This window comes from Heptranchias perlo, chromosome 8 (genome assembly GCF_035084215.1).
Source record: "Heptranchias perlo isolate sHepPer1 chromosome 8, sHepPer1.hap1, whole genome shotgun sequence".
NCBI lineage: Eukaryota > Metazoa > Chordata > Chondrichthyes > Hexanchiformes > Hexanchidae > Heptranchias > Heptranchias perlo.
In genome coordinates, this window is record NC_090332.1 from 60,428,474 (window position 1) to 60,447,027 (window position 18,554).

The 18,554-nt window shown below is 41.6% G+C and overlaps 1 protein-coding gene across 5 annotated transcripts in view; it reads right to left on the bottom strand.

The window, feature by feature from the left end:
• The window catches only part of dop1a (DOP1 leucine zipper like protein A), a 224,271-nt gene that overhangs the window by 158,817 nt on the left and 46,900 nt on the right, over window positions 1-18,554 (bottom strand). For all 5 annotated transcript variants that reach the window (XR_010963688.1, XM_067989164.1, XM_067989163.1 and 2 more), the window contains exons 5-8: window positions 18,133-18,322; window positions 16,104-16,202; window positions 10,573-10,672; window positions 9,325-9,434 (exon numbers count right to left, since the gene is read on the bottom strand). Coding sequence is in view for 4 of the 5 variants with exons in the window: in XM_067989164.1 (XP_067845265.1) it covers window positions 9,325-9,434; window positions 10,573-10,672; window positions 16,104-16,202; window positions 18,133-18,322 (499 nt within the window). In the remaining variant the exon portion in view is untranslated. The remainder of the gene's footprint in view (window positions 1-9,324; window positions 9,435-10,572; window positions 10,673-16,103; window positions 16,203-18,132; window positions 18,323-18,554) is intronic.

Here is an 18,554-nt window from a genome sequence, read left to right on the forward strand (position 1 = left end):
GCCAGCAGAATGAACAGGGCCACAGAGGGGCCATGGGAGGGAAATCATGGCAGAAATTGAGGTGGCCGGTTCTGGTGGGGAGTTTTGGTTGAGGCGCCCTGCCCCACTTCACTTGCCAGACCACCACCTGGAAGTGGGTGATTTTCATAAGGAAAGTCCAGACCTTTATGTCAGACGAAGTTATGAACAGTCTGTTGCTCAGACCAAACCTTGACTCCTTTGTGCAGTGCTGGTCACTGAGGCATAAGGGAGCCACTGATGTGTTGTGGCCAGTGCAGAGAAAAGGAGGATCACTAGTATAGGAGAAAACAACGTAGATTCAAATGTAGGAATGATATCAAGAAATCATTCTTCACACAAAGAGGGATCAACACTTAATTCAAGGTGAGACAAATGGCCTTGCTCATCCATATCTTGCGATTTCTTTTTCTTGAATGAAGAGAAGGAGCAATGGAAGGAGGATGAGCAGCATTCATAGACACACATAACCCAACTGGCAGAGCAGCTGTAGGAGTGAAGAGGAGGCACTGTGGCAGTTTGTGTTTCTTGCAATTCCCAACAGCTATCACCTATATTCCAAAAGGCACTGTGGGTTATCTGCAGCTGTGGAGTAGAAGGTAACACTGCTGTCCGTGGGCCCCATCAGACCCTGTCTGCCATCTTTCCCGCAACTCCATGTTTGAATCTCTCCGATCAGGTTTTGGCCCTAAACAAGGTCAATAGTTACATCCTCTGCGACTGTGGCCGTGGTGCACTATCCCTCCTCATCTCTTTTTCATTCGTTTTTAAAACACGGTTAACCACATCATCTTTCTCCAACGCCTCTCCTCCATTGTCCAGCTGAGTGGGATTGCCCTTGCTTTGTTCCACTATTACCATAGCCAGAGTATCCCTGCAATGGCTTCTCTTCCCACCCCCACACTGTTTCCTCTGGATCTATCCTTGGCTCCATCCTATCTCTCATCTATATGCTGCCCCTTGGCGGCATCATTCAAAGACATGACGTCAGATTCCACATGTATACCAACAAGACTCAGCTCTACCTCACCACCACCACTTCTCTCGACCCCTCCACTGCCTGTGTTGTCAGACTGTTTGTCCAACATCCAGTCTTGGATGAACTGCAAATTCCTCCAATTAAACATTGCGAAGACCAAAGACATTGTCTTCAGTCCCTGCCACAAACTCTGTTTCCTCGCTACTGATTCCACCCCCTTCCCTGGTCACTGTCTCAGGCTGAAGCAGACTGTTCGCAACCTCTGCATCCTCATTGACCGAGCTGAGCTTCTGGCCCCATATCTTCTCCATCACAAAGACCACCTAGTTCCACCTCCACAACATTGCCCATCTCAGCCCAACTGCTGCTGAAAGCCTCATACATGCCTTTATTATCTCCAAACTTGACTATTCCAATGCTCTCCTGGCCGGCCTCCCATCTTCTACCCTCAATATACTTGATCTCATCCAAAACTCTGCTGCACATATCTAACTAACAGCAAGCCTCGTTCAACCATCACCCTTGCTCGCTGACCTACATTGGCTCCCGGTCCATCAACAACTTGATTTTAAAATTCTCATCCTCACGCTGAAATCCCTTCGGAGCGTCAGCGCCGTGACCTCTCTGAACTCCGTAGCGTCAGCGCCGTGCGCTCTCTGAACTCTGTAGCCTGCCTGACAAGGACTGGGTCAAATAACACATTGCAGAGAACTTGAATTACTCTGCAGCAGACTGGATCAAATTTCACATTCCAGACAAAGGGTTGGGTGAATATTGTCCTCTTACTTCCTGCCAACGGCAATAGCAGACGTTAGTTCCACCACAGTAGTGGTAATAGACAAGACTTAGTTGCCACGGTTCCCGCTCCAAATCAGGCTGGCGGGCTTCTCATTCCAGGTAGTAGCTTGGCAAGGCAGTCCGTGACACAAAGAGCTGAGGAGGGGGAAAAACATTAAAAATTTTGGCTTCCTCTCTTGGTGGACAGAGGGAGTTAATCTGCAGCAAGTTTGAATCAGGAACAGTCAGAGAAAAGCAGAGGAGTCTCACTTTTTAAAGTCAGTGCCAGTCAGGGGTGCAGCGCAGATTCACCAGGATGATACCGGGGCTAAACGGGTTAAAATATGAGGACAGGCTGCATAGACTAGATTTGTATTCCCTTGAGTATAGAAGATTAAGCAGTGATCTAATTGAGGTGTTTAAGATGATTAAAGGATTTGCTAAGATAGATAGAGAGAAACTATTTCCTCTGGTGGAGGAGTCCAGAACAAGGGGGCATAACCTTAAAATTAGAGCTAGGCCATTCAGGGGTAATGTCAGGAAGCACTTCTTCATCCCTGGAAATCTGGAACTCTCTAGTCCAAAAAGCTGTTGAAGCTAAGTCAATTGAAAAATTTGAAACTGAGATCAATAGATTTTTGTTGGGTATGGGTATCAAGGGATACGGAGCAAAGGAGGGTAAACGCAGATGAGGTGCAGATCAGCCAAGATCTAATTGAATGGTGGAACAAGCTCGAGGGGCTGAATGGCCTACTCCTGTTCCTATGTTCCTTCCTATGTTACAATTTAGCAATATTGACTTGTAAAGTGAGGTAAGCCTATGTACTTAATTTATTTTGATGTTACGGGGGGCAAAAGGAAATCTTGCTATGAAAACAGTATTCTGTTTATTTATATTAATGGTAAAATAAACCACTTTGTTGGTTTATACTGGGCCACATCTCACTAGAGTACTTTTCAACTCACCTTCCAACAGATAGGAGAAACACACCAAGGGTCATAAAACATAGAACAAAGGGTCTGGTTGTTACCCCCACCGCCCCCCACAAAATCATGCTATTGTTTAATTAGATATTGGGCAGTAAAAGCACTCTCCAGATCAGAGGGAATGCAGGATCCATTTACAGAGTGACTGGTCATGCTGAACACCAGGAGAATATCTTATGTAGATCCAAAATTTGTAAACAAGAACTAAGGTTTGCAATTACTGGAAAAGGATGCAACAATCATAGATCATCTCCTACCCTTCAGTTCTTTCCAGTCACGAATTAGTACAGAATATTGCTTGCCAAATGCATCATTCCTGGGATGTTCCAAACCAGCTGTGCTTTTTGTAAGAACCAAAATTCAAAGTCTCTTTGAATTTGGAAGAATTAAACTTAGATGTTGCAAGTAGGATAGCAACATAATCATCGAAAGGTTACAGCATTCGGCCCATCGAGTCCGCACCGGCTCTACGAAAGAGCAATCCAGCTAATCCCACTCCTCTGCCCTTTCCCCGTAGCCCTGCAATTTTTTTTACTTTCAAGTACTTAACCAGTTCCCTTTTAAAGGCCATGAATGAATCTGCCTCCACTAGCCCATCGGGCAGTGCATTCCAAATCCTTTTTTTAAAATTCATTCATGGGATGTGGGCGATGCTGGCAAGGCCGGCATTTATTGCCCATCCCTAATTGCCCTCGAGAAGGTGGTGATGAGCTGCCTTCTTGAACCGCTGCAATCCGTGTGGTGAAGGTTCTCCCACAGTGCTGTTAGGAAGGGAGTTCCAGGATTTTGACCCAGCGACTAAGAAGGAAAAGCAATATATTTCGGGATGGCGTGACTTGGAGGAAAACGTGCAGGTGGTGTTGTTCCCATGTGCCAGCTGCCCTTGTCCTTCTAGGTGGTAGAGGTTGTGGGTTTGGGAGGTGCTGTCGAAGAAACCTTGGCGAGTAGCTGTAGTGCATCCTGTAGATGGTACACACTGCAGCCACGGTGCGCCGGTAGTGAAGGGAGTGAATGTTTAGGGTGGTGGATGGTGTGCCAATCAAGCGGGCTGCTTTGTCCTGGATGGTGTCGAGCTTCTTGAGTGTTGTTGGAGCTGCACTCATCCAGGCAAGTGGAGAGTATTCCATCACACTCCTGACTTGTGCCTTGTAGATGGTGGAAAGCTTTAGGGAATCAGGAGGTGAGTCACTCGCCATAGAATGCCTAGCCTCTGACCTGCTCTTATAGCCACAGTACTTATGTGGCTGGTCCAGTTAAGTTTCTGGTCAATGGTGAACCCCAGGATGTTGATAGTGGGGGATTCAGCAATGGTAATGCCTTTGAATGTCAAAGGGAGATGGTTAGACTCTCTCTTGTTGGAGATGGTCATTGCCTGGCACTTGTCTGGCACGAATGTTACTGATCAGCCCAAGCCTGGATGTTGTCCAGGTCTTGCTGCATGCAGACAAGGATGGCTTCATTATCTGAGGGGTTGCGAATGGAACTGAACACTGTGCAATCATCAGCGAACATCCCCATTTCTGACCTTATGGTGGAGGGAAGTTCATTGATGAAGCAGCTGAAGATGGTTGGGCCTAGGACATTGCCCCGAGGAACTCCTGCAGCAATGTCCACTCGCTGTGTAAAAACGATAATCCCTTTAGGATTAAAGGGGCAGTTGCTGTGTGAATACAACATTGGCTAAGAGGCAGAAAGCAGAGAGTAGTGGTGAATGATTGTTTTTCAGACTGGAGGGAAGTGTGCAGTGGTATCCCCCAGGGGTCGGTGTTGGGACCATTGCTCTTTTTGATATATATTAATGACCTGGACATGGGTATAGAAGGCATAATTTCAACATTTGCAGATGACACAAAACTCGGAAATGTAGTTAACAGTGAGGAGGATAATAACAGACTTCAGGAGGACATAAACAGACTGGTGAAATTGGCAGACACATGGTAGATGAAATTTAAGTCAGAAGCGTGAAGTGATTCATTTTAGTAGGAAAAATGAGGAGATGCAATATAAACTAAATGGTATAATTTCAAATCGAGTGCAGGAACAGAGAGACCTGGCGGCATACGTATACAAGTCTTTGAAGGCGGCAGGACAAGTTGGGAAAGCAGTTAAAAAGGCATATAGGATCCTCGGGTTTATAAATAGAGGCAAGGAAGTTATGCTAAACCTTTATAAAATACTGGTTAAGCCCCAGCTTAAGTATTATGTTCAATTCTGGGCACCACACTTTAGGAAGGATGTCAAGGCCTCAGAGAGGGTGCAGAGGAGATTTCCTAGAATGTTACCAGGAATGAAAGACTTCAGTTACGTGGAGAGTCTAGAGGATCTGGGGTTGATCTCGTTAAAGCAGAGAAGGTTACGGGAAAATTTGATAGAGGTGTTCAAAATTATGATGGAGTAAATAAGGAGAAACTGTTTCCAGTGGCAGAAGGGTCAGTAACCCGAGGTCACAGATTTACAGACATTGGCAAAAGAACCAGAGGCGACATGAGGAAAAAAAAAATTTTACGCAGCGAGTTATTATGATCTGGATTTCGCTGTCTGAAAGGGTGGTGGAAGCAGATTCAATAATAACTTTCAAGAGTGAACTGGATAAATACTTAAAGTGGAAATCAGAAGTTGCCATACGGAATCAATCAGAACAAATCTACCTAAAATAGGCCTCAGGTAGCTGATACAGAGCCATGAAAAATAAATATATCAGCCAAGAAAATATCACTGACTTTTTCCAATCTGAAATTTTTCTGAAAATGAAGTTGAAACTTCTAATTTTAGAAATACTTCTACCAGAAAAAAAGGTGTATATTACAGGCTACATTATTACACTATAGAAAAATACCAATTTTTACATGTATAGACAATGCTCAAGAGAAAGAAAGAGAAAGAACTTGCCGTTATATAGCGCCTTTATGTTCTCAGAGTGTCAGCTGAATATTTTGAACTGTTGTCACCACTGTAATTAAGGCAAGCGTGGTGGCCAATTTGTGCAAAGCAAGTCCCCACAAACAGCAATGAGATAAATGACCAAATAACCTGTTCTTTTTTCCAAGTGATGTTGGTTATGGGGTAATGTCTCATTTGAAAGACGGCACATCTGCGAATGCAGCACTTTTTCAGTACTGCACTGAAGTATCAGCCTAGATTATGTGCTCAATTCTCTAGAGTAGGGCTTGAACCCACAACCTTCTGATTCAGAGGTGAGAGTGCTACCATTGAGCCAAGACTGACACCCAGGATGTGGTTTATAAAAGGACATCATCACTGAATGATTCTCTAACTGCGGATAATTAATGCTATGTCTATGTGGAAATCGATTGCACCTCCCAGCCCTGTGACCTCTAACACCAAGGTGACAAAGAGCAGCAAGATCATGGGAACACCATCACCTCCAAGTCAAACTCCATCCTGACTTGGACATACACCACCGCTCCTTCATTGTCGCTGGGTTAAATCATAGAATTCCCTGCCTAACATCATTTTGGGAGTACCATCAACATGGGGACTCCAGTGGTTCAAGGAGAAGACCAAACATCACCTTCTCAGAATAACTATGGATGGGCAATAAATTCAGCTTTGCCAGGATCGCCCAAATCCAGAGAACAAATTTTTTAGAAAGAACAAATGACTCATTTGATGTCAGTGTTGACCAGTTGGAAGGGAAGAAAAATTAAACTCATAGTTTTGTTAGAATTTTTGAAAAACGTGTGCCACAGTAAACCATTCCAAGCTCTTTAGATGAAAAATGAAACCTCACATGCATTTAATTTGACAACATATTTTAAAAGAGAATACAGTACTGCAAAATATTGAATTGTAAGAGTTATTACCTGCAACAAAATCATTTGACATAAAATGTTTGTTACTTTTAATTATCAAATAGGATGGAACATTAAAGCTTTGGGCCATCATCCCAATTATCCAGAAACCCAAGGCGACAAAGGATCATGAAACACAAACTTGAAAGTGCAATAATGAGAAATAGGAAAGTGTGCCAACATTACAGCAACATCAATTTTTTCAAATATATATTTGATGTGGACTTCAATCAGCCCCGATGGTTACTCTAAATATTTGTCCATTAATACACTGTGCCAACGGCAAGAAGCATTTGTGATCGTCAATGTACTGGTATTTAGCCTATTTTAAAGACATTGAATATAGTGAACAATGCTACAACTTTGGACAACCTGCGAAATATAAAAATCAAACCATCACTTGTTGAACAATGCTCATGTAACCCATTATTTCATTACTCAGTATCTAGAATCATGGAAAGTACAGTACAGAAGGCCACTGCGCCAACTGAACCTGTGTCTATGCTACTACCAACTCTAATCCCCTAATATCATTTTATATTCTTGGTTTCAATATTTATCTGATTCCCTTTAAATGTCCCAGTGATAACCCTCATTATCGAATTACCAACCATTGGGAATAATCTTTCACTACTTACCCTTTCAAAACCGGTCATAAATTTTGAAAGCCCCTATCCGATTGCCCTTAACTGTCTGTTCCAGTGAAGGGAACCCAATTTTTGGAGCCTTTCATAGCTACAATGTCTCAATCTTGATATACTTTTAGTAAATCTTCACTGAATCCTTTTCCAAGGCTCCAATATTCTTCCTGTATGAGGGATGCCCAGAACTGTATGCAATACTCAAGTGACCTAATCAATGTCTAGTACAAATTCAATATCACTTCCTGCTTTTGTATTCAATACGCCTATACTATATATATATATATAAAAAATCAAGTGTCCCATTTGCTTTTTTATGGCCCTTTCACCTGAAATATCACCTTTAAAAATCTATGCATCCTCATCCCCATCTCGCTCTATTTATCCACACGGTTACCATTTAAGGTATAGTTCCTTTCAGTTTCCAAATGGCAGTACTCCACATTTCTCTGCATAGAATTGCCAATTGCCCACTCTGCTAGCTTATGTTCTCCTGCAATTGTCCTCAGTTTGCCACGCCTCCCAATTTGGTGGCATCCGAAAGCTTTGATATCAGCCCTCCTGTACTTATGCCCAAGTCATTCATGTAAATGGATTTTAAAAAAATCCCCAGCACAGAGCCCTATGGCACAACACTACCCACATACTTCTAATCCAAAAAAATCTCAACCCATTGCATTCCACCCCTCTGTCCACGCCACTACATTCCCTTTAAGGTGTCTTAATTTTTGTAATATGTATCTTCTTTGGCACCTTATCGTATACCTTCTGAGGCATACCATCTGGGTCTGGTGACTTTCCAACTTTCAATTTCATTAGTTTTTTTAAAGACAATTTTGTTTTGAATTTTTATCTCCTGTAACGTTCTTCCACAGCTACTCTGCCTCTTTCACCTTGCTCTGTAAAAAAACTGAGGTGAAATATTTTAGTACCACTGTCATTCTTTCACTCAATTAGAAAATGTCGCTAAGCAGTCCCACCTCTGACTAAAAGGAAAGCAAAGGACTTGCATTTATAAAGCACCTTTCACGACCTCAAGATGTTCTAAAGAATTTTACAGCCAATGAAGTACCTTCAAACTGCAGTCTCTGCTGTAATGTAGGGAAACAGGGCAGCCAATTCGCGCACAGCAAGGTCCCACAAACAGCAATTAGAACATGACCAGATAATCTGTTTTGGGGCGATGTTGGTTGAGGGTTATATATTGGCCAGGATACTGGGAGAACTCCCCTGATCTTCTTCGAATGGTGCAGTGTGATCTTTTACATACACCCAAGGAAGCAGATGGAGCCTCGGATTAACATCTCACCCAAAAGACTGCACCTCCAACACTGCAGCACTTGCTTAATACTGCACTGAAGTGTCAAGCTGGATGATGTGCTCCAGTCTTTGGAGTGGGGCTTGTACCCACGACCTTCTGACTCAGGTGTCAGAGTGCTACCACTGAGCCAAAGCTAACACCTTTTACTTCTTTTGTATGCTTATAAAAGACTTTGCTATCTCCCTCGTAACCTTCTTAATCTCTTGATTTCCCATTTATAATTTTTGGGTTTTTTTGTATGCTTTTGTCTTTCTCCCCCCCACACACAATGCATATTTATCATATACCTCTTTTTTAAATGCCATTTTTGCTCTAATCTTTCTATTTGTCCATGGAACCCCAGCCTTTGATGCACCCCCTTGACTGCCAGTGAAATTTTTTTTTTAACATCCTGTACCGTATGTATCTCATTTAAACATTTCCCACTGCTGGTCCACTGTGAAATCGGCTAATTTCAAGTTCAACAGCTTGATCTTTGACAAATCTTTTTCTGTATCTATTTTTAACATGAACCTAGTTAGATCCTGGTCACTATTTCCGAAGGGTTCTTTTACATTCAGATTGCTAACTTATTCTACTTTGTTACCCATAACCAGATCCAGCACTCCATCATTCCTTATTGGACATGCAAAATGCAGATTAAGGACACAGTCCTAGATGCAGTCTAAGAATATTACATTTTGAATACAAATATTTGGGTGTAGTTAAAGTCACCCATTTTCACAAATCTTTGTACTGAAAACTATAGAGAGTGACTAGAATCTAAATAGATTGTAACAATAGGTGTACCTGAATCAGGAGATCCTTGGAAAAGGTATTAAAATAGTAGATTGCATGTTCCTCTGGATTGCTGTGCCTGGTGCTTCTGGGGCCTACAATAACACCATTGTTATCGAATCCTAAATAAATTGAAGGCAAAACAGAGAGTTAAACATGCATATAATTGAAATATGTATCTAGATGACTACTGTAACACTTAGCTAATCTTTCCAAACATTACATACAAAGCTTTTTACTTACCAAATGGTAATCCATTTAAAGAAAGCAAAAGAGAAATTACATATGATTTGTTAATCAATGATAATCTACATTCTACACAAATTTCTTGACCTTTAACAGACCAAAATATCTACTTACAAACCAAGTACTGAATCTCACTGCCAGCTTACAGACTATGTTCGTTTTCAGGCTTGAAATAGCACATAAAGTATATAAATACAATATGCACAACGGATGGTTTTTAAAGAATTAGAAAATCCCAACATGATTTTTCAGCTTGAATGTAAGATGCAACTACTGCGACAAATTTGATAAAAATGAAGTGGGAAATTAGTGTGGAAACAAGGTTGCCCACACCAAACATTAAAGTAATTATGAGTTTGATAAAGATTTTCCATTGTAAATAATTTATAATCCTTGCTCTTATTATAATAAAATGCATAAAAGAAATTGTACATCATACAGTTTACATCTGCTCTACAAAATATTACAGAACTATGCAAATAACAGAAACCATTCTCTCACTACAAGACTTAGTTATAACACTGCCTTCATAAATAGGCTATAGTCCAAATAGTATATCAAGATTTCTTTATGTTGCACACTTAGTGCATTCACTTCGGGAAGCTGAACAGTAGCTGTGCACATCTTCTAGCTAAGTATATAGGCAATGGTATTCTCACACTACCAAGACACTGGAATTGATAAACCTTGTTTGAGCTATTAATTTATCCACAGAAAATGGTGTTGTGAACTACAGTACACACCATCCAAAATGCTTACTGATGTGTACTACATAGGCTATATGCCATTGGAACAAGAAGCATATGCTGTTTTGTATGATGTATACCAGTTGCTGTGCCTAAGCAAACAATGCATCATTTATCATAGAGCTCGTAATCCTACATGTTTGAGTGCTCTCCTATGATGAGCGTATAAACAAACTTAGTTTACTGGACACTTAGTTATGTGTCCAGTACCTGAGCTAACTGCCTTTACCGATTTAAGTACATGCAAATCTGAATGGTCCTAACCCACCAAGAAGCCACGCGTAGAGTCTACGATTGAGGGACATATCTCTCCGAAGTACTACGTGTAAAGCTGCAGACAGTATCTGTATCATGTCTGGGCGAGTAGCCTGATAAAACAAATGGGAACAAAACACATTTCCATTAAACATGGCAGGGAGATTTGAACCTGAAAGATATTTGTGACATTTTCAGTTCCGCCTTCAAAATCAGAGGGCCCAAAAGAGATTGTTCTTCATTCATGTTGTTGTTCCTGCAAGCATCCCTCCCCTACTAATTGACTTGTGTCAGCTTGGCTCAGTTGGTAGCACTCTTATCTGAGCCAGAGGTTGTGGGTTTATGCCTCGTTGCGGGACTTGAGCATGTGATCGAGGCTGACACTCCAGTACAAAACTGTGGGAATGTTGCATTGATGGAAGTCCTAGCCTTCAGACGAGATGTTGAACTGAGACCCTATTTGCCTACTCAGATGGATGTTAAAGATCTCATAACACTATTTGTTCAGAGTTGGGAACTCCCCTATTGCTCTTGCCAACAATCTTCACTCAGCCACCACCATGAATAAATTAAATGGTCATTACATCTAACTGCTGTTTGTGGGACCTTGCAATGTGCAAAATGGCTGCCATTATCACCTTCACAACAGCGACTGCATTTCGAAGTAAAAAAATCAACTTTCTTACAATCTGAGAATATAGAGTCATCAAACTAGGAGCATTAAACTTAAGTATTACATAGAATTACATACAGCCTACAGCACAGAAACAAGCTATGCCGGCGTTAATGCTCCACACGAGCCTCCTCCCACCACTCTTCATCTAATTCTATCAGCACATCCTTCTATTCCTTTCTCTCTCATGTGCTTATCTAACTTCCCCTTAAATGGATCTATGCTATTCGCCTCAATTATTCCTTGTGGTAGCGTGTTCTACATTCTTACTACTCTTTGGATAAAGAGGTTTCTCCTGAACTCTTATATTTTATCATCTCTAGTTTCAGACTCCCCTACAAATGGAAACATTTTCTCTACTTCTACCCCATCAAACCCTTTCATAATCTTAAAGACCTCTATCAGGTCACCCCTCAGCCTTCTCTTTTCCACAGAAAAGAGCCCCAAACTGTTCAGCCTTCCCTGATAAGGATATCCTCTCAGTTCTGGTATCTCCTTGTGAACCTTTTTTGCACCGTCTCCGGTGCCTCTATATCCTTTTTATAATATGGAGACCAGAACTGTGCACAGTGCTCCAAGTGTGGTTCTATACAAGTTTAACATAACTTCTCTGCTTTTAAATTCTACCCCTCCAGAAATAAACCCCAGTGCTTGGTTTGCTTTTTAAAAAATTGGCCTTATTAACCTGCGTTGCTGCTTTTAGTGATTTATCTGCACCCCTAGGTCCCTTTGTTACTCTACACAATTTAGACTCTTACTATCCAAGCAGCATGTGGCTTTCTAATTTTCCTACCAAAATGCACTACCTCATACTTATCTGTATTGAAATTCATTTGCCAATTACATGCCCATTCTGCAAGTTTATTAATTCCAGAGTCCAAATCATTTCTGTATATTGTGAACAACAGTGCTCCCAGCACCAATCCTTGTGGAACATCACTTCCCACCTTTTACCAGTTTGAGTAACTACCCTTAACCCCTACTCTGTTTTCAACTTTGTAGCCAGCTTGCTATCCATTCTGCTACTTGTCCCCTGACTCCACATACTCTGACCTTAGTCACGAGTCTACTCTGCGGTATCGTAACAAAGGCTTTTTGAAAATCCAAATATATTACATCTACTGCATTACTTTTGTCTACTCTTTCTGCTACGTGATCAAGGAATTCAATAAGGTTGGTCAAGCATGACCTTCCCTTTTGAAATCCATGCTGACTATTCCATTATATTTTTGTTTTCTAGATGTTTTTCTATTGCATCTTTGAGTATCTTTCCTATCACTGACATTAAGCTAACTGGTCTATAGTTTTCTGGACTTGTTCTATCTCCCTTTTTAAATATAGGGATAACATTAGCTGTCCATCAGTCCTCTGGCACTATTCTCTTTCCTAATGAATTTTTATATATATGTAATAGTGCCTCTGCTATCTTTTCCCTAACTTCTTTTAATTTGCACAGATTCAATCCATCCAGATCAGGGGTTTTATCCTTTTTTGCATACATAATGTATTAACACTTTCAGCAGTTGTTTGATTTTTTTTTCTGATATGTAAATCTGTCTTTGGCATGGACTGTTGGAGTTATACAATAAGCTGCTAAAATGCTAACCAATTATTTTCATTCCAATAATATGATATTCATTGCACTAAATGGTTATTCAATGGTCCACATTTTGTGCCACATTCTATAGGAACATTAAACTAATCAAAATGAAAGGTGGTATGATAAGTGCATCATTCATTACCAAATCCCTTTCACTCATGAGCAACTACTTTAGGTTCATGAAAGTAGTAGCACTATTTCACTAGTACACTTTTTTTTATTCGTTCATGGGATGTGGGCGTCGCTGGCGAGGCCAGCATTTATTGCCAATCGCTAATTGCTCTCGAGAAGGTGGTGGTGAGCTGCCTTTTTGAACCGCTGCAGTCCGTGTGGTGAAGGTTCTCCCACAGTGCTGTTAGGAAGGGAGTTCCAGGATTTTGACCCAGATGAAGGAACGGCGATATATTTCCAAGTCAGGATGGTGAGAGACTTGGAGGGGAACGTGCAGGTGATGTTGTTCCCATGTGCCAGTTGCCCTTGTCCTTCCAGGTGGTCGAGGTCGCGGGTTTGGGAGGTGCTGTCGAAGAAGCCTTGGCGAGTTGCAGCAGTGCATCCTGTGGATGGTACACACTGCAGCCACTGTGCGCCGGTGGTGGAGGGAGTGATTGTTTAGGGTGGTGGATGGGGTGCCAATCAAGCGGGCTGCTTTGTCCTGGATGGTATCGAGCTTCTTGAGTGTTGTTGAAGCTGCATTCATCCAGGCAAGTGGAGAGTATTCCATCACACTCCTGACTTGTGCCTTGTAGATGGTGGAAAGGCTTTGGGGAGTCAGGTGGTGAGTCACTCGCCACAGAATACCTAGCCTCTGACCTGCTCTTGTAGCCACAGTATTTATATGGCTGGTCCAGTTAAGTTTCTGGTCAATGGTGACCCCCAGGATGTTGATGGCGGGAGATTCGGCGATGGTAACGCCGTTGAATGTCAAGGGGAGGTGGTTAGACTCTCTCTTGTTGGAGATGGTCATTGCCTGGCACTTGTCTGGCGCGAATGTTACTTGCCACTTATTAGCCCAATCCTGGATGTTGTCCAGGTCTTGCTGCATGCAGGCATAGAGTCATAGAAGTTTACAACATGGAAACAGGCCCTTCGGCCCAACATGTCCATGTCGCCCAGTTTATACCACTAAGCTAGTCCCAATTGCCTGCACTTGGCCCATATCCCTCTATACCCATCTTACCCATTTAACTATCCAAATGCGTTTTAAAAGACAAAATTGTACCCGCCTCTACTACTGCCTCTGCTCTGGCAGCTCGTTCCAGACACTCACCACCCTTTGAGTGAAAAAATTGCCCCTCTGGACCTTTTTGTATCTCTCCCCTCTCACCTTAAATCTATGCCCCCTCGTTATAGACTCCCCTACCTTTGGGAAAAGATTTTGACTATCTACCTTATCTATGCCCCTCATTATTTTATAGACTTCTATAAGATCACCCCTTAACCTCCTACTCTCCATGGAAAAAAGTCCCAGTCTATCCAACCTCTCCCTATAAGTCAAACCATCAAGTCCCGGTAGCATCCTAGTAAATCTTTTCTGCACTCTTTCTAGTTTAATAATATCCTTTCTATAATAGGGTGACCAGAACTGTACACAGTATTCCAAGTATGGCCTTACTAATGTCCTGTACAACTTCAACAAAACATCCCAACTCCTGTATTCAATGTTCTGACCAATGAAACCAAGCATGCTGAATGCCTTCTTCACCACCCTATCCACCTGTGACTCCACTTTCAAGGAGCTATGAACCTGTACTCCTAGATCTCTTTGTTCTATAACTCTCCCCAACGCCCTACCATTAACGGAGTAGGTCCTGGCCCGATTCGATCTACCAAAATGCATCACCTCACATTTATCGAAATTAAACTCCATCTGCCATTCATTGGCCCACTGGCCCAATTTATCAAGATCCCGTTGCAATCCTAGATAACCTTCTTCACTGTCCACAATGCCACCAATCTTGGTGTCATCTGCAAACTTACTAACCATGCCTCTTAAATTCTCATCCAAATCATTAATATAAATAACAAACAACAGCGGACCCAGCACCGATCCCTGAGGCACACCGCTGGTCACAGGCCTCCAGTTTGAAAAACAACCCTCCACAACCACCCTCTGTCTTCTGTCGTCAAGCCAATTTTGTATCCAATTGGCTACCTCACCTTGGATCCCGTGAGATTTAACCTTATCTAACAACCTACCATGCGGTACCTTGTCAAAGGCTTTGCTGAAGTCCATGTAGACCACGTCTACTGCACAGCCCTCATCTAACTTCTTGGTTACCCCTTCAAAAAACTCAATCAAATTTGAGAGACATGATTTTCCTCTCACAAAACCATGCTGACTGTTCCTAATCAGTCCCTGCCCCTCCAAATGCCTGTAGATCCTGTCCCTCAGAATACCCTCTAACAACTTACCCACTACAGATGTCAGGCTCACCGGTCTGTAGTTCCCAGGCTTTTCCCTGCCGCCCTTCTTAAACAAAGGCACAACATTTGCTACCCTCCAATCTTCAGGCACCTCACCTGTGGCGGTGGACGATTCAAATATCTCTGCTAGGGGACCCGCAATTTCCTCCCTAACCTCCCATAACGTCCTGGGATACATTTCATCAGGTCCCGGAGATTTATCTACCTTGATGCGCGTTAAGACGTCCAGCACCTCCCTCTCTGTAATATGTACACTCCTCAAGACATCACTATTTATTTCCCCAAGTTCCCTAACATCCATGCCTTTCTCAACCGTAAATACCGATGTGAAATATTCATTCAGGATCTCACCCATCTCTTGTGGTTCCGCACATAGATGACCTTGTTGATCCTTAAGAGGCCCTACTCTCTCCCTAGTTACTCTTTTGCCCTTTATGTATTTGTAGAAGCATGGATGGCTTCATTATCTGAGGGGTTGCAAATGGAACTGAACACTGTGCAATCATCAGCAAACATCCCAATTTCTGACTTTATGATGGAGGGAAGGTTATTGATGAAGCAGCTGAAGGTGGTTGGGCCTGTATACAGCATACAACCTCATGTTATATATAGCATTGATATCAAGGCTTCTTTGTTTGCTACTAATGGCCTCCTTTTAAAAGGGTTTAGGAAAAGGGCAGGTTATGGGACTAAGTTCATTGCTCTTTGAGAGCTGGTAGAGGCACAGTGGGCCGAATGGCGTTCTTCTGTCCTGTAAAATTCTATGACTATCTGAATATCCCACATATTTCAGCTATGTATAACACTGCCATTACCTATGCTTCTAGATTTGCTAAACAATTTATACCTGAAACAGATGAAAAGGGAAGCAGAACAGAATGAGATCCAAGGTGCTTCTCTGCACCAAGACACTGGAGTCCTGGACTGAAACACTTACTGCTTCAACCTACAAAATTGAACAAGAAACAGAAGCAACATCATTAGAACCTTTTGTTTTAGTTAAATAACAAAATTGTTAAAATCACTCTGGATTAAAAATCAACTACAATTGTTAATTCAGCACTCTCGTGAAATTCACCAAAACCAGTTCCTACAATAAGGCTAACTACCTAAACAAAGTATTCAAAAACCAAAGCTGGCCTGGTACTGCACTGACATTTCAACAAGCTGTCACAAGGAGTGCTAAGGTCTGGATTCACAAAAGCATTTCCTTACATGGCCAGTTCATCATCTCAGCCACACTGATCCAGGTTCTTCCCAAGGGAGGAGAGAAAAAAAAAGAGCCTCTAACATCCACCACACAATGAAATGGGTTTAATAGAAAATATTTTTCTAAAGAATTATTAAGGAATAGTGATGGCAAAACTATAGCTTTAAATGTATTCCTGCTAAATCTAACTAAGTACGGTTAAATACCTCTAAGCATAGATATTAATTCACAAAGTAAGACTTCAGAAGTGTTCCCAGGCAGAAGGTCCCAGTTTAGGCTGGCAACCATTTTTAGTACTCATCAACTCCAGTCATACAAATCTGACCGTCTAGTAAAATCTCATTACAGTCCAGGCTTTATGCATTTCTTTATGAAAAGAAAAAAATTCCTCATTCATTAAAAAAAAAATTGATATCACCCAGTGCCTAAAACTTAACATTACTAATGGAAACATTAATAATTTATTTGGACAATTTATGTAAACATTTTAAAGATATTTGGTCACCTTGCACTTCCTATATTATATCCACAGAAAAGGGAGCCTTTTTCAGAACAGTACACATTGTTCTATAATTGTGTGTCTTTAGTATCAGATATCCATTCTATTTTTGCAACCGCATCATTAGAAAGTTCATCATGATATTGTTCGCTTGTTCTATGATATAACACCCCCATTGTTCTTCAGTACCACTGCTCCTGCACCGTGCCATCACACTCCCATTGTTCTTCAGCACCACTGCTCCTACACTGTGATATCACACCCACATTAGTATCAACGCTACTACACTGTAATCACGCCCCATTGTTTTTTTAGTACCAATACTTGTGCATCATGATTTACCATTTACCAGAATGGTACCAGGGATGAGGGAATTCAGTTATGTGGAGAGACTAGAGAAGCTGGGGTTGTTCTCCTTAGAACAGAGAAAGTTACTGGGAGATTTTAAGAGAGATGTTCAAAATTATGAGGAGTTTTGATAGGGAGAAACTGTTTCCACTAGCAGGAGGGTCAGTAACCCAAGGACACAGATTTACGATAATTGGCAAAAATGCCAGGGGGGAGATGAAGAGAATTTTTTTTACTCAGCAAGTTATGATGATCTGGAATGCATTGCTTGAAAGGGTAGTGGAAGCAGATTCAACAATAACTTTCAAAAGTGAATGGGATATATACTTGAAAAGGAAAAAATTGCAGGGCTATGGGGATAAAGCAGGGGAGTGGGACTAATTGGTAGCTCTTTGAGAGAGCCGGCACAGGCACGATGGGCCAAATGGCCTCCTTCTATGCTGTATTATTCTAGGATTCTATGATAGCAAGCCCCATTACTCAATAGCAATGCTCATTCAGAATATAGGCTTTTTAACCCACATAGGACTTAGTCACTCATATGTTGTACATTCTTCCTGATGCAAATGATAAGAATGTTAATCCAATTAAGTATTCAGAGGTACCTATTTATCCGCTATAATTGCACAGGTTTTACATAAGAGATTTTAAAAGGTTTCATGACATACATTTTAAGCAAAATCACTTCAAATGCTAGTCTTGATCTATCTGATTAAACTAAATATTCTATCTACAGCTTTTAAACTCCATTCAATATGGTATAACTTATTAATTTACGTAGAGAAGGATCTACAGACTAATGTATGAAATTGTCAGTACCATCAGCTCGATGTCACTGCCAATAATATAGAGTTGGTCCTCCATTGAAAGCTTCCGGTTGAGATGAGAGAGTACAAAGGTGATTCCAGGTAACCGCACAGCAGGGCTAGTCAGGATACTCCCCCAAAGAGCACTGTAAAATGCAGACTGCTCCACTGCAGCCGCAACTTTCTCCAGCAACGTGTTTGCTCTGAATATAAAGAAAAGCCATTCAAATAATCTTATAATACAAAAAGCAATGGTCTATGTCCCTTTTCAACAATCTCATTCATCAATAGTGATCAAATCCTTTCATTCACATCTCTTTCTAGGAATTTTACTGGATGTAGCTAGGCAGGTCTAATTATTCTGTATCTTACTGACAGAGATTCGGAGCAATGACCAGAAAGGGAGGACAGGTGAGATTTGGTAGGTTCTGTTTG